Source organism: Erpetoichthys calabaricus, chromosome 11, assembly GCF_900747795.2.
Source record: "Erpetoichthys calabaricus chromosome 11, fErpCal1.3, whole genome shotgun sequence".
Classification (NCBI taxonomy): Eukaryota; Metazoa; Chordata; class Cladistia; order Polypteriformes; family Polypteridae; genus Erpetoichthys; species Erpetoichthys calabaricus.
The window spans coordinates 79,079,914-79,097,347 of NC_041404.2; the positions used below are offsets into that span (position 1 = coordinate 79,079,914).

Consider the following 17,434-nt stretch of genomic DNA (forward strand, 5'->3'; position numbering starts at 1 on the left):
AAGCATCTGATTAAACCGCTCCACCAGCCCGTCGGTCTGGGGGTGGTAAACAGACATTTTAAGATGCTTAATGCGGAGTAACCGGGCCACCTCCCTGAACGTATCCGAGGTAAAGGGTGTACCTTGGTCCGTGAGGACTTCCTTAGGTATTCCTACTCTAGAAAAAAGGAGGACCAATTCCCGTGCGATGTTCTTCGTGTTAGCGGAGCGCAACGGAACCGCCTCTGGGTAGTGAGTCGCGTAATCGACCATGACCAATATATAGTTACTAGGGGGCTCCGCCCCCTGCTCGCTTCGCTCGCCAACCCCTGGTGTTGGGAATGACAAAGAGCGTGATGTATGAATGAGATATAGAATAGTGTGAAGGTGTAGATGATGCAAATAGAAAGCAAACAATAAAGTGTGTGGCACAGTGTAAAGGTTTATTGGAAAATTTCTTTGTACACGCCGTTTAAGTGTAAAAGGTAATTCCAGGTCAGAACTTGTAAGGTCAAGGAAGATGGTTATTGTCGTGATCAGAGTCAAGTTTGTCAGAGCTTAGAAAGAGTTGTGTCTCTCCAGGAAGTAATGCAATGACTTGGGTATTTATGTTTTCCACATTAATATTTTTTGGACATAATATACAGTAATCCCTCCTCCATCGCGGGGGTTGCGTTCCAGAGCCACCCGCGAAATAAGAAAATCCGCGAAGTAGAAACCATATGTTTATATGGTTATTTTTATATTGTCATGCTTGGGTCACAGATTTGCGCAGAAACACAGGAGGTTGTAGAGAGACAGGAACGTTATTCAAACACTGCAAACAAACATTTGTCTCTTTTTCAAAAGTTTAAACTGTGCTCCATAACAAGACAGAGATGACAGTTCAGTCTCACAATTAAAAGAATGCAAACATATCTTCCTCTTCAAAGGAGCAAATAAATCAATAGGGCTGTTTGCTTTTAAGTATGCGAAGCACCGCGGCACAAAGCTGTTGAAGGCGGCAGCTCACACCCCCTCCGTCAGGAGCAGAGAGAGAGAGAGAGAGAGTTAGAGAGAGATAGAGAGAGACAGATTAAAAAATCAATACGTGCCCTTTGAGCTTTTAAGTATACGAAGCACCGTGCAGCATACTTAAAAGCTGCACACAGAAGGTAGCAAAGTGAAGATAATCTTTCAGCATTTTTAGACGAGCGTCCGTATCGTCTAGGTGTGCAAACAGCCCCCCTGCTCACACCCCCTACGTCAGGATCACAGATAGTCAGCGCAAGAGACAGAGAAAAGTAAGCTGGGTAGCTTCTCAGCCATCTGCCAATAGCATCCCTTGTATGAAATCAACTGGGCAAACCAACTGAGGAAGCATGTACCAGAAATTAAAAGACCCATTGTCCTCAAAAACCCGCGAAGCAGCGAAAAATCCGCGATATATATTTAAATATGCTTACATATAAAATCCGCGATGGAGTGAAGCCGCGAAGGGCGAAGCGCGATATAGCGAGGGATTACTGTAGTGCTTTGTGTTAAAAAGGGTATTTGGTCTAATGAGATTGCTGTTCCAAATCTGTCTGTAACTAAGTCGTCGCAGATAAAGGCTTGAGGAATTGTAATAATATCTGGGTGAAGTCTATCTGTATTGGTGAGTGTACCATCTCCCAGTTGTAATAACCAATTGTTATGATCTGGATCTGGACATCGCATGTTTTGTACTAACTGTATCTTTTGAAAGCAATGCCAATTGTCTGCGTATTTTAAGGTGCACTGAACAATAGCTGAGCGCATGGAATGTGGAACAATAGCTAAGCACTGTCTAAAATCTCCTCCTAATAAAAGTGCCTTTCCTCCAAAGGGAATATTATTATTCATAAACGTTTGTAGAAGTTTATGAATGGTGTTGAGTAAGTGAGTGGATGCCATTGTACATTCATCAATAATTAACAGTTTTGCAAGACGGATGTCATGTGCAGTGCCACTGTTAATGTTCATAGTGGATACCGATTTGTAGGATCTAATGCAGTTCATAAAGATTTCACTTTCAGGTACATCGTTAGTTAGAAGCTTCTGTAGATATTCAGGATATGAATGTAAAGGAGGCAGTCTAATTTGACCCTTTGATAACAACGTGTAAATTCATTACTTGTATTGCCAGTTGTTTCTTCAGGGAAGTTAAGTGAATGACAATGATTGCAAATGACATTCATTAATCCCAATGAATTTTCCTGAATAGTGGACTCATTATTGAACGCGTTGTTAGCTAACTGGCGCAAGCGTTTAGCAGGTGTCTGTCGTTGATGTCTGTGATGTGTATCTTTTGCTTGTGCCGTTTGAGAGTCGCGTCATTGTATGTCCATTATTTGGGACATGTTGTTTTGGAGGTGTAATCGATTTGCCTGTGCTGTGTGAGAAGCCCGAAGTAGTTTACGGCGTGCATTGTTTGTATTGAGCCTTGCCGTTTTGTATGTCGGTCAGTTGAGCTTTCTCTTTTTGGAGCCTTGCGTGCTTGTTTTCCGGCAGTCCAGATGCGCGGTGTAGACGTCTGCCGTTTCTGTATGTCTGAGACGGGAGGTGTTTCGTTTTGAACCCGTGCCTGTTTCAATGCAGTACTGTGAGACGTGCGCTGCATGCGTCCATGTTCAGTGTGTCTGTCCATTTGGGTTCGTTTCTGTAACTGTGTTAGATGAGCTTTGCGTTTTTGAAGCCGAGACATTTTTTCTTCCAGAGTTTCAGAAGCGCGTTGGAGCCGACCTGTATTGTTTTTTTTCCATGCGGGTTCGTGTGTTTGGTCCCGTTACTCGAGCCGTATCGTTTTGTACCCGTGATCGTGAATTCATGAATTGTTTGTTCTTCAGCGTTAGAAATATGGATAAGTAATAAGGAGGATCGCACTCACTGTTAATATGGAGCCTTTTCTGCGGTTGAAGGGTTAATAGTGCCTCATTGTAATGAGATCCACCTATGCTGCATAGTGTGAATTGTGTTTGGTCCCGTTATCCGAGCCGTATCGTTTTGTACCCGTGATCGTGAATTTATGACTTGTTTGTTCTTGAGCATGATAAATATGGATAAGTAATAAGGAGGATCGCACTCATTGTTAATATGGAGCCTTTTCTGCGGTTGAATGGTTAATAGTGCCTTATTGTAATGAGATCCACCTATGCTGCATAGTGTGAACGTGTTGAGATGACGTATGTTTAATACGGACGGTTCATTTAGAAATGGGGCTTTGTGTGTCATTTGTTATTTATGTTACTGTGGTCGAGGGTCTGAATCGTCGTTTTTGTGCTAGTTTCGTGTGCTACGGCCATAGTCTGTCCCGTTTCGTGTCCAATGGGCTTTGAGTGGTGCTCGCGGCTTCATTTTTTTTGTGTGCTAGGGGCTTGTTGAATCCTCTTCTTTGTGTGTCCCGTTTCGTGTGCAACGGCGTCTGACTCCTTTTTTCTGTGGTCTGACTCCTTTTTTGTGTGCGCGATGCCTCATTTCTTATTTTACATTGCATTCCATCCGGTTCCCGTTGCTTGCGGCCACGGCCCATTGCTGGATGTCCCTGCGTCCATCCGGTTTACCATTCTCGGTTAGTAATGTGGATGGCCACGGTTCGAAGGCTCCAGGGGGCCCACAAGATCCATCCCGATCCTTTCAAAGGGAATATCTATTAAAGGAATGGGAACAAGAGGAGCACGGTCCCTCCTAGGAATCTGGCGTATCTGACAGTCAGGACAGGACTGACAGAAACGCCGGACCTCCTCATTAATTCCCGGCCAATAGAAACGGAGTTTTATCCTCTCTGTTTTTTCGGCCCCGAGATGGGCGCCTAAGAGATGGGCATGAGCTAGTTCGCAGACCTCCCGCCGGTAGGTCCGCGGGACTAACAGCAACTTCCGCATCTCGCCTTCGTGACTCGTGACCCGATACAACAGATTGTTATCTAATACAAAGTAGGGCTCGGGTGGCATGGGATTCTCTGACAACTGGCCATCTACGGAAACAGCAGCATTCCGGGCAAACTTCAGGGAATCGTCATTCCACTGTTCTCTTTTAAAGGAGGCAGGCGTAGCTCTAAACAGATGAGTCATATTGTCCAGAGGATCTGCCTGCTCCGGGGGATTGTTTATTTGGCTCGGGCCCTCACCTGGTGCTTCCGGGAGAGGGTCCGTCGCTTGAGAATCTTCCACCTGGCTGCCTACGTCATCACTGTTTGCCTCTATGCACGGCGAGGAAGCCGCGGGGAGGGCGCCCCGCCCACCCATAACAAGACCCAACTTGGCAACAGGAGTGGTTTTTATACTACCGCTGTTGTTTTTCGACCAGTCTTGTCCCAAAATCACCGGGAAGGGGGGTTTGGGTAGCACTGCCACTGTCACTCGGTTTAAGTCCCCCTTCCAGGAAATGTAACACTTAGCGGACTTATATGATCTGGTCTCCCCATGTACACACTTAACTTTTACGGGTTGATTAAGCCATTGTGGCGGTAGTATGTAACGGCGAGCAACAATGGTAATATTGCTGCCAGAATCAAACAAGGCAAGCACAGCATAACCACTTACTAATACCACTCCTGTATTCGGGACTGCCAGGGGATTGGACAAAGCACAATACCTCTCCGTGGTGGCCCAGCTTCAGTCCATCGGCTCAACATTTAACGGGCAGGAGGGAAGAAGATGGCCGGCCTCACCGCACTTGAAACAGTGCGGAGGGCCCGGCTTATCACGGGGCTTTCCCGGAGCTCCCGCAGCGTGGCGAGAGGGCTCGGGGACAACGGCGCGTCCCTGTCGCGCACCGCGAGCCGGCCTTTCTGACCCCCTGGTTCGGTGCACCGCGATCTGACGCTCCATGACCTCTAGGAGGCCCTTCATGTCCCTATAGGGATGTCGTCGGACCTGCTGGGCGAGCTGGCTAGGCATGGCGTTTACTAGACCCTCACACGCCACTTGTTCTACCACCCAGCCTGCCTGGGGACCCTCTGGCCTTAGCCAGCCGCCCATTTTCCCCCAGAAGTCGAAAGCCTGAGCTCTGGCGGGGGCGGTCAGGGTCAAACTGCCAATTTCGCCATTCGCTCGCCTGCTGGTCCGACATGATGCCGTAGCGACTTAAGATCTCGGGCTTTAGGAGGTCATAATTCGCGGCTTCCTCCTCGGGGAGATCATAGTAAGCCCGCTGCGCGGCACCCTTCAGGTAGGGCGCTAGGATGGACGCCCACTCTGCCCGCTGCCACTGGTTCCGGGTAGTGGTTCTTTCAAATATCCCGAGGTAAGACTCGATGTCGTCTGTCTCCGACAACGGCACAATCGGGGGCGGCGGAGGTCGGGCGGGCTCTGGTCTTACCACTTCGGCGTTCGCGAGCCGTGCTTTAGTTTCCTCCAGCTCGCGCTTTGTAGTGGCGACCTCATGTTGCAGGTTTTGGAGCTGCGTCGCCATTTCGGTGAGGACAGCGTTCAGGTCCTGTCCTTCAGACATCGTTTCTTCGGACTTTGTATCCTGCCGACTACGCCACTGTAAAAAGAACACAAGACACTCATAAAGGGTTGGGGTTTTCCGGCCCCGTATACTGTAAATACTAATTTCAGGTCCAAAATATTGTACATCACAATAACAGTAGACAACAAGATGGCGCACTGGGGGAATCTTTATGCAGGGGGACCGGAAATGAAAGTGAGGGCTGCTGGGAAGGGACCGAGGTGGATGGTGGGATGCTGACGTCATCATGGATCGACAGAGGGAATGCGGAAGTGGTATTGCATGGTTGGATACTGGTGGTGTCTTCATGGAGATGTTTCCTTTTTTCTGCCGAAATCAAAGAGAGAGAGGTTAGTGCTCCACCATTCCCTTCTGGCTTGCGGTTTTACATAACACTTTGAGTCTTTCCGCGGCTTCCTAAGCGCGCGTGCGTGACAATTGTTAACCATGACAGTATAATATTTCCTCAACTTCAACATTTATTGACATACTTACGTACTTAACACATGTCCCTATCCCATATTCTACCAGAAACAAAGTCTAGAAATAAAAACCTGATTCAAAAGTCACAGAAAAGGTTGAAGAAAATATACTGCCTGGTTTGTGAAAAACTACTAGAAAAGGTAATAAATCTAGTCACCCAGTACATTCCTGATTACTTAAAAACAGATAGGCCTCACTCAGATTTAACAAGTTAGTTGTCAGCATATTCTCTTAAGTTACTTCCACTGGCATCCAATTGGTAAAGCGAAACAACCACTCTGTTCAAAGGTTTGTTATACTTTTGACAGTCATTCTTGCCCAGACAACATCTTTTGGACGGTGAGCATCCAGTTTTCTTGTTGGCATGGCACAAAAAAATGCTTATTGTCCTTGTTGACTATTCTACTACTGTTCTTTCCTTTTTGAAGTTTCTTCCAGATTTCCCCACCCTTTTATCCATTCTGCTTAGTGTTACTGTAGCAATTCAGACACTGACTTTTATGGGGACCCACTACCGCTTTGAAGGTGTATCATCACAATTCACTGTCTGACCTTACACAGACAAGTAATCTCTCACACAGAGATGAAAAATAAATAATGACATACAGAAAAGTCACATAGGTAGGTGACGGTGTTACAAACTTGTTTTTTGTTTGGAATAGCACTATATGTAGATTGCTGCTTCAGCTCCCTGTGTGAATTCTACTGATTTTGGCTGCTTATCTTTCAAAGAACTTTGGAATAAAACATTTCCAAACAACATTTTTGGACTGAAATGCAACTTTTTCAGTAATTCTTCAACTGGTTTGTTTGAATGATTGATTCTTACATACCGGTGCTGGTCATAAAATTAGAATATCATGACAAAGTTGATTTATTTCAGTAATTCCATTCAAAAAGTGAAACTTGTATATTAGATTCATTCATTACACACAGACTGATGTATTTCAAATGTTTATTTCTTTTAATGTTGATGATTATAACTGACAACTAATGAAAGTCCCAAATTCAGTATCTTGGAAAATTAGAATATTGTGAAAAGGTTCAATATTGAAGACACCTGGTGCCACACTCTAATCAGCTAATTAACTCAAAACACCTGCAAAAGCCTTTAAATGGTCTCTCAGTCTAGTTCTGTAGGCTACACAATCATGGGGAAGACTGCTGACTTGACAGTTGTCCAAAAGACGACCATTGACACCTTGCACAAGGAGGGCAAGACACAAAAGGTCATTGCTAAAGAGGCTGGCTGTTCACAGAGCTCTGTGTCCAAGCACATTAAGAGGCGAAGAGAAGGACAAGATGTGGTAGAAAAAAAGTGTACAAGCAATAGGGATAACCGCACCCTGGAGAGGATTGTGAAACAAAACCAATTCAAAAATGTGGGGGAGATTCACAAAGAGTGGACTGCAGCTGGAGTCAGTGCTTCAAGAACCACCACGCACAGATGTATGCAAGACGTGGGTTTCAGCTGTCGCATTCCTTGTGTCAAGCCACTCTTGAACAAGAGACAGCGTCAGAAGGGTCTCGCCTTTGGAGTGCTGCTGAGTGGTCCAAAGTTATGTTCTCTGATGAAAGTAAATTTTGCATTTCCTTTGGAAATCAAGGTCCCAGAGTCTGGAGGAAGAGAGGAGAGGCACAGAATCCACGTTGCGTGAGGTCCATTGTAAAGTTTCCACAGTCAGTGATGGTTTGGGGTGCCATGTCATCTGCTGGTGTCTGTCCATTGTGTTTTCTGAGGTCCAAGGTCAATGCAGCAGTCTACCAGGATGTTTTAGAGCACTTCATGCTTCCTGCTGCTGACGAACTTTATGGAGATGCAGATTTCATTTTCCAACAGGACCTGGCACCTGCACACAGTGCCAAAGCTACCAGGACCTGGTTTAAGGACCATGGTATCCCTGTTCTTGATTGGCCAGCAAACTCGCCTGACCTTAACCACATAGAAAATCTATGGGGTATTGTGAAGAGGAAGATGCAATACGCCAGACCCAACAATTCAGAAGAGCTGAAGGCCACTATCAGAGCAACATGGGCTCTCATAACACCTGAGCAGTGCCACAGACTGATCGACTCCATGCCACACCACATTGCTACAGTAATCCAGGCCAAAGGAGCCCCAACTAAATATTGAGTGCTGTACATGCTCATACTTTTCATGTTCATACCTTTCAGTTGGCCAACATTTCTAAAAATCCTTTTTTTGCATTGGTCTTAATTGATATTCTAATTTTCCGAGATATTGAATTTGGGACTTTCATTAGTTGTCAGTTATAATCATCAACATTAAAAGAAATAAACATTTGAAATACATCAGTCTGTGTGTAATGAATGAATCTAATATACAAGCTTCACTTTTTGAATGGAATTACTGAAATAAATCAACTTTGTCATGATATTCTAATTTTATGACCAGCACCTGTATATACACACACAGTTTAGCACATATACTGTTAGTTTGTACAGAAGGATGGGGTGAGCTTTAATTATTAGTGTATTATTTTGTTATATGTACATTACTGTATGTTATCACGTAGCTTGTGATGTCGATACTGCTAGTAGGAATACATCTTTAGTTTATTTAACTGCATGTACTTAAACAGCATTTATTTGGGTTAAGATGATCCGCTGCGGCAACCCCTAACAGGAGCAGCCGAAAGATGAAGTAGTGTTGAGGACCTGTCTAGTTTGATAATGGCCAATGTTTCTAAACATCATTCAACTCCCTAGTGGAGTATGAAGTGTGAGCATCAAGTCTGGTAAACACAAGTTTGTTACAACACATCTGGACAGTAAACCACTTAAATAGGATATCTTGATATTGATAAACTGAAATGTTAGGCAGCAGTAGTGCAAGATGGCAACATTTCACACCCATAACAGAAATGTAGTTTCATCAAATCATATACTGTTCATAACTTTAACAACTTACATATTGCACATATTAATGGGCATGTTTAAAGAGACAAACTTGTACTTAATTAAGGTAAGGTAGCAGTAGAAAAAGAAAGAGCATAACTCCTAATAAATGTATTTTAGATAACAACATAAAATAATTGTTGCTGTTATGCAAAACATTTATCAAAAATTAACTACTTTAAGCAGCCGCCTTTAGTGGAAATTCTACTCAGATATCATTGTAGCATTTTCCTTGTACCTGCCTGTGATTAGCTATCCTGACTCCAGCTGCTTTGCATTTTTTATAGATGGAATAAATTAGTGCTGCACAGAGGCCTGTAGCAATGTATACCCACTAGTTAGAATCTTCCTGACACCCTACAGCAAACAAGTAAAGCTTTTTCCCTAATTAAAGAAAATGGTCAAAGAGGATGCATCTAGCAATGAAGTAAACAAAGTGATTGTGAAAAGTTTACAATTTACTGTGCAATTAAATCCCAGGCTTGAATCAATGTAGACTGGGCAATGAATCACAGAAAATGATACACTGGTGTTAAGTATTTTTCCCCTTGTTGGAATAACTAGTCCTTATTATAAAGACAGAAAAAGCCTGCAAAATGCTTAGTCCACTGGCTGTTTTTCCATTGTACTGTAGTGGACTGAGACCTGTAGCCTGTATTAGCCTAAGATTGCCATACTGGGCATATGGAGCAAGGGCAGCATGTTATGCATGTCAACTCTTCAAAATATTTTGCTCACATAAAGCTGGCTGTAGTGTTCTAAATCCTGTTTATACATTTTTATGGATTCCTCAAAGTCTTTTCCACCCTGCCTTAGTCAAATGTTAGTCTATAGATTGAAAAATTGCTTCTCATCTGTACATTATTACAAGTGCAACACATATATTGACCTTGTTTTTGTGCTACAAATAATCCCAAGTCTGTTATTAAAGTTACAATATTGGGTCACTTTTAAAGCTAGTATTTAATGCTTGTAACATGAAATATTTGTTATGTATGTGGTGTTGCAGAAGTTGTATATTTAGTACTGCTAGTGCCATGTACAAACATAATACTATTATAAGGGAAAGGAACATGAACAGCAGCTTTGGGGTTTAAGTGGATTACCTTGTTATGCATTTAAAGTATGAGGGTCACTAATTCAGTATGTAGCTGATGGAAAAACTTTGTGAAAGACCCAACACAGCACACTTTGCTTCAACCTTCCGGGAAGCTCATGGGCGTCCTTAGACAGAATCCAAACAAACTGGCATATACTGATACTAACTGCACAAAATATGATAATATGAAGGTACAGTTAATGATCTTTTCCCACTAATAGGAAAGAAGATTGACTGAGTACCCTAATGCTAGAGTGTCAGTGTAGACTACAGGAAGACAGTAGACAAAGATGGGATGCTAGAGAAAAAACTAAACTGAGGATTGTGGTGAACAGAGATGATTAGTTAAGTGGGACACAGTGGAAGAAATCAGAGAGTTACACCAGATTATTTAGGGTTGAAAATCAGGTGCCTGAAGCTTAAGAAACAAAAATAGGATGCTGCAGTTCTGATTCTGTCAGTCCACAGTCTATGCAGATTTCTTTCATCAATTTATCTATTTTCACAATTGTTCCTTTCTATTAAGCATTGAGGATCAACAAAATACTAGGTGTCAGGTTGGAGGTACAACAGACTTTTATAAAACACCTATGGTAGGAGATTTACTGGTAGCTGTTAGTGAGATGTGACAATGTTCTTGTTCGCGTTCATGAACAAATGTGAAAGTGAAACAACAGTGAAGTTACCTTGCCCCAAAAATTAAATACTTGAGTAAGTGCTGATTCCTGTATTATATCTTCCCATTTATTGTACTGAGTGAGAGGTATATCAGTTGAACCACACCTGATGCTTGCTTGGTTTGAGATAATGATTCTTGCAAGCACCCAATGTATTCCAAAGGACAGCACTACTACAGTTGTGGCCAAATGTTTTGAGAATGGCACAAATATTCATTTTCACAAAGTTTGTTGCCCCAGTTTTTATGATGTGTCTAAGAGTGCTCAGATGAATTGCAATTAATTGCAAAGTCCCTCTTTGCCATGAAAATTAACTTAACCCCCAAAAAACAATTTCCATTGCTGTTGTGAAGAAGGCTTTTCAGGGCACCCAAGAAAGTCTAGAAAGCGCCAGGACCATCTCCTAAAGTTGATTCAGCTGCAGGATTGGGGCACCACCAGTGTAGAGCTTGCACTCACAACTGCCTGCTGCCATTCCTGAGCATCTGCACGCACAGTGAGGCAAAAACTTTTGGAGGATGGCCTGGTGTCTAGAAGGGCAGCAAGGAAGCCAATTCTCTCCAAGAAAAAAAAAATCAGGGACAGACTGATATTCTGCAAAAGATACAGGGATTGGACTGCTGGGGTAAAGATTTTCTCTGATGAATCCCCTTTCCAATTGTTAGGGGCATCTGGAAAAAAATATTGTCCGTAGAAGAAAAGGTGAGCACTACCATGTCCTGGGTCATGCCAACAGTAAAGCATGTTGAGACCATTCATGTGTGGAGTTGCTTCACAGCCAAGGGAGAGTGCTCACTCATAATTTTACCTAAGAACACAGCCATTAATAAAGAATGGTACCAAAACATCCTCCGAGAGCTACTTCTCCCAACCATCCAAGAGCAATTTGGTGACAATGTCTTTTCCAGCATGATGGAGCACCGTGCCATAAGGCAAAAGTGATTAAGTGGCTTGGGAACAAAACATCAAAATTATGAGTCCATGGCCATGAAACTCCCCAGACCGTAACCCCATTGAGACAACAAAATAAAAACCCACAAATTCTGACAAACACCAAGCATTGATTATGCAAGAACGGGCTGCCATCAGTCAGGGTTTGGCCCAGAAGTTGATTGACAGCATGCCAGGGTGAATTGCACAGGTCTTCAAATATTGACTCTTTGCATAAACTTAATGTAATTGTCAATAAAAGCCTTTGAAAACTTATTAAATGCTTGTAATTATACTTCAGTATACCATAGAAACATCTGACAAAACATCTCTAAACACTGAAGCAGCAACCAGTATTTGTGTCATTCTCAAAACTTTTGGCCACTACTGTACAATGTGTGTATTTCTGTAGTGAAATGAATATTAACAAATCTAATTTTGTCTGTACATTTTAGGTGGGCCTCAGCAGCCTCCTCAAAGTTCTCAAGGTGTTCGTCAAGGCCCTCCCTCACAGCAGAGACCACCACCTCAGGGTCAGCCAATACAAGGCTTAAGTCAACCACCACCCCAGCAGCAGCAGAGAGCTCCAAGCCCTAGCACCCAGCACCCTACATCTCCAGCCCCAGTACAGCAGCAAAGGCAGCCTAGTCCTGGGGGTGGAGGCCAAGCAGGGCCACCACAACAACGACAGCCAGGACCAGGTGCTCAGCAGCCACAGCAGAAACCATCATCTGGTCAAGGATCACCACAAAGAAGTCAATCAGGATCTCCTCAGATGCAAAGGCAGCAGCCTGCCCCATCTCAGCAACAGCCACAACAGAGGCCAACTGGTGCATCAGTGCAGAAACCCATTGGGGTTCAGCAACAACAAAGGCCACCGCAGCAAAGGCCACAAGGGCAAGGGGCACAGCCACAGCCTCCTCGACAGCTCACACAAGGGGTTCCTCAAGCCTCTCAACAGCAGCAACAGAGGGCACCATCCCAGGGTCCTCCACCACAGCAACAGGGTAGACCTATGGCACCCACGACTCAGCAGCCTCGGCCTTCAGCTCAAGGGCAGGGGGGCCCCTTAGGAATGGGAGGTCCTGGAAGTGTAGGGAGCCGCCCTCCTGTACAGCAAAAACCATTGCCTCCACAGAAGCCCAGCCAGGAACAAAGCCAAGGAATGGGATTGCCTTCACAGCCGCATCCCCAACTCAAGTAAGATTGCTTTCCAGTTGCAGAAGAGCATTGTCAAGTGCTGCCAGATTTCAGCTTTAGATTTTAATATTGAAAAGAAAAAAAAAAAAGTGCCCATCCAGTGACAAATTAGATCATCTCAGTTTTATTGCAAGCTAAACTTTCACCTAAAAACAAAAAAAATAGTGGTTCACAATAATCATGAAGCGCATTTTAAAAAATATAAATCTATAACTAAATGTAAAACCAATTGACACTGTTCACTGTGCTACAGAATTTTAGGTTATTTGAGCACATCTTTTTGCCATTGAAGACTCCACTCCTTCAAAACCAAGGGTGAGCAATTTTGGTCTTGGAGGGCTGAAGTGGCTGCAGGTTTTTGTTCCAATACAGTTTGTTAATTAGATCTGTTATTAACAAGGATTGTTTTCTCTTTTATTATGATGACTTGTTAGTGGTTTAACTCTGCAATGTCAGGTCATTCTTATGTAGATTTTTTTCCCTTTTAATGATACAATTTAAGAGATTCAAAGTCAAAAACAGATTAATATTTTTCAGTCCTTCACTTTTTTCTCGTCAGTTTCCTTCTAAGTATTTTATTAAGCCAAATAGTTCACGATGAATTCATACAACTGTAAATACAAAACAATCTAATTGGAGAACTGCCAGAACCTTTCCTTTAATAAGAAGCAATTAAAAACAGTGAATGCAACTATTTAAAACTAAAATGAACAATTAAGGATTCAAAATCAAACAAGACAATTAGAGTGGAGCAGAAAAATGTCACTTGAGCAACAAGTGTTTCTTCAACAATAATTCACTTCTCCTTAAGAAACTGAGTTGGAACAAAAATCTGCAGCCACTGCAGCCCTCCAGGACTGACGTTGTTTACCACTGCTTTTGACTTAAGGAACGTTTAAGAAAACTATGAAAGCAATTAGTTTCCCACAGTTCATTTTATGTGGCCCAGAGGCAGAAGCACTAAACTTTATATCACTGACTGCTGGTTCATCTCCCACCTTTGACAACAACAACATTTATATAACACATTTTCATACAAATAATGTAGCTCATAGTGCTTGACTTGCTGTGTGATCCTGAGTGAGTCACTTAGATTCAGTTTTTAAAAATAAGAATTAAACAGTGGACCTATACCTGTAAAATGCCTTGAGAAAGTGGCACTAGGGGGTAAAGTTTTCAACATTTTTAAGTCCAGTTTAAGGACTGGACATGCCATGATATGAACATCATTGTGTTACACTATCATGACATCATGCTTAGTACATGTAGAGTTTTCATAAAGACACAGAGGAAAGTGTTGCATAAAGTCCATAGAAGAACCAGAGAATGCTTTCTATAGCAAGGCACTATGCAAAACAATGACTATTTACCTCTGCTGTTGGCTTAATTTGTAGTAGTAAATAGACACTTGATTACGTGTATGGTGAATAAGCAGTAGTCTACAGTATAATAATAATTTAATCATTTCAAATACAATATCCTCTTTAATAAAATCTCTGTGTACGTCCATGTGTCCGTGTGTGTGTGTCTTCTGGTGAAGTGCGCATGCGCGGGGCACGGTGCGATGCTTTAAAGGCCGACTGACACATCACACAAGACAGAGAGGGCGGGACCTATAAAATATTGCGCGGCCGATCCAATCGGATTTCGGTAAATGAGGTAAGACCTAAAACATAACGCACGAAAAATCCAATCGGGTACTGAGACATGGAGACCAGCTTCCCCAAAGAGGTGGGATTAGTGTTTGTTGTTGTGCAAGTGTTCACTCTGAGGATGTCAGCTTGGCCCGGTAAAGTGTCATGATATTACAATAGGATGACTATTTGAAAGTAGATTTATTTTTGCGCACATAAAATCCGTTGCTGGGGAGTCGCCATACATACAATAATCAGCTGCACGCCAGCACAGATTAAAATACTTGGAGAGACGTATTACTGTGAAAGAAAATTAAAGGCACACAATACAGTGACGCATATTACAGACACATACAAGCCAGTATTACTGTAACAGAAAATAGACGGTCCTTTGCTATTTAATATAGACTGTTCCTACTAATGTTTATGCACTACTATTCTAGCGCCCATTATTGTAACGGGCTAAATGACTAGTCATAGCATAAAACAGAACCTTGTTTTCCTGAGATAATGAATTCAACTTTCAGCACTTCTTACTAACAAGTCTTGCTATGGTAGACCATCGATTTCTTACATTAAAAGAAGGGATCTGCCTGTCTGATCTGACACTGTCAATAACTTATTCAAATTGGCAAAATTCTAAAATCACTTAGTAAAATATTAACATTTCTAGCCTTCTTAAACCATGTTTGGCTGGTTAATGACCAATCTGGCAGCATTGACTATGTTATCGATTGTGGCTGCTGTTTCAAGGTGCCTTCCCAAGATTGTCCTCTTGGCCGCTAAGAAATCCTTTTGTTTTTTTGCACCATTTCACCTTCCCGGCTGGTTTATTATCAGGGTGTTTTGAAGACTTTATGCTCAAATATTGTAATTGATTTTTTTCCCCCCATTTTCTCAAGATTAGTCAATTTTCCAGCTGATAAGTGTTAGCAGAAGTGGTCTGCAAAACAGCCAAGTCTGAAAAAACTGTACTTTGTCTTTCTAAAAAGTACGTATTGTAGGCTATTTTGGTTTGGCACCTGGAAACAGTAATCCTAGGTAATCCAGATTATCACAAAGCACTTTTCCAGTCCTTCTAGCCCCAACCTTTACTTGAAATTTTGGGTCCAGCAACAGACTCGCAAATATTTCCTCATGGACATAGCTGTCTTCTGGCTATCATTCCTCTCAAGGTCTTTTGTTATTTAACTACGGTTATTGGTTATAGTGTTAGGAATATAAACATGCTCATGTATGTTGCACTATGGGACTATTTAAGGTAACTGTAGAAAAGACCACATATAACAAAATATTAAGGATAAAATTATTAACTACTGAAGGTGAGAGAACTAAAACCAGAAGACATCACCGTCCTTAAAGAGTGGATGCCCTCAGTTTGAAACCACATAAGCATGATAGGAATGCTGGGAATGTTCGAATAGTGAAATGAAAAGCATGTAGAAAGTGTGCAGAAGAAATGCATGGTAAAAATAGGCAGTGAAGTAAAAGGAATGGGTGGATGCCCTGTGCAGTTGTGCACAACAGATATGAAAAATGTAAAATAAAGTGAGATAAGATCAAAATGCATGAGCGCAGGTGGGAGCAATGTGGAAAAAATGATATTGAGAAAGGGGGAATGAAACAATGGGGAGAAAATGAAGAGATAAGAATAACGCAAGCATGTGAATGCATGGTTATGGCAAATGCAGCACCCATAGCCTGGTATGAAGTGTGAAGAAGCAGGTTACTGCAAAAGGACGGTGGCACATGTAATACTGGGATGGAAAAATTGTATTTAGAGGCTATCACAACCTTTACAGTTGTATGTTTATGAAAAACAGTGTTGCCCCTCAAGCCTTAGTCAGCCTATCAATAAACAGATCATAAAGATGTGTTCAGTCATTCTGCAGTAGAGCAGGAGGTAGTCTGTGGCGAGCTGTACACAGTGGCGTCTTTAAAAAATCTGGTTCCCTGACAATTTAACAAAATTAAATGAATGTCTTCAATACAGAAACAGTGTACATAATACAGGCCTTTCAGTAAAACTTGGCAATTTAAATAAATGAAATTTACACTTTTTTTTTTTTTAAAAACACCCTAACATCCTTTGACTCACTGTATCCTAGGAAAAAAAAAATCCACTTTCTTCTGCGCCAAAGCATGACCTTTCAGCATTTTTGGGGGGGGGGGGGATTGGGTATGGGGGGTGTGTGTTATCCATTTTCTGATAAGCGTCCACCCCTTTTTATTTGGCGCTATATATAAATAAAATATATTATTTAATTAGTACTCTTACTAATGATGAATTTTTCCTCTCAATTAATATTCTTTTTCCTTTTAGCGACTTGATAATAAAAACTAAATTATTACTTCCACAAACAAATATGCTTACATTGCATTTTTTTTTTTTGGGGGGTTTTCAAGAGTAATAGGAAGAACCCATCAAATCCAGTGCACACGTGGAGAAGTTACACAAGGCATTTATCTCTTAACAAATACAAAGAACGAAAGAAAGAAAAAAGAAATACAAGGAAATATATTCAGTTTTGCCATTACAAAATATATACTAAATACTTCTTTACACAAACAATTTGCCAATTTGGCTTCCTATACATATATACAGGAAATAGTCACAGTTTCCACTCCAGCAGCACTAAATTGGATTGAAGAGGTTTGATAAGGTTAGGTGATGTCCTACATAATGTCACACTTTAATATAAATATATTCTAAATAGACCAAAACTGCACTGTGAGCTTCTTTTATTAGAGTAAGAGAAGGCAGACATGGTGTCAGTCTAAAGGGAGATTTCTTCAACCAATTAAATGATCTGCCTTTAATACAATAAATGAAGGATTTTGTGTCCTAACAGTTAAGACATTTAAACACCTTATTATTAATACTGTTATTAAAAAGCCAGTTCTGATGTCTGACAAAAAGTATAAGGACTACATAACAGCATTAGGGAGTCTGGGAACATTAACTTATAATAAAAATCCTTTTGTACATAATTAAAAGAAATGGCATTTGAGGTTACTTAGACCTGGATGGCTTTAATGATGCCATTTATTACACAAATAAA

At 41.8% G+C, this 17,434-nt stretch overlaps 1 protein-coding gene across 4 annotated transcripts in view; it reads left to right on the forward strand.

Annotated features, from left to right (window-relative positions):
* The window catches only part of syn1 (synapsin I), a 326,193-nt gene that overhangs the window by 297,648 nt on the left and 11,111 nt on the right, over window positions 1-17,434 (forward strand). For all 4 annotated transcript variants that reach the window (XM_051933641.1, XM_051933643.1, XM_051933642.1 and 1 more), the window contains exon 12: window positions 11,994-12,738. In XM_051933641.1, coding sequence (XP_051789601.1) covers window positions 11,994-12,738 — 745 coding nt within the window. The remainder of the gene's footprint in view (window positions 1-11,993; window positions 12,739-17,434) is intronic.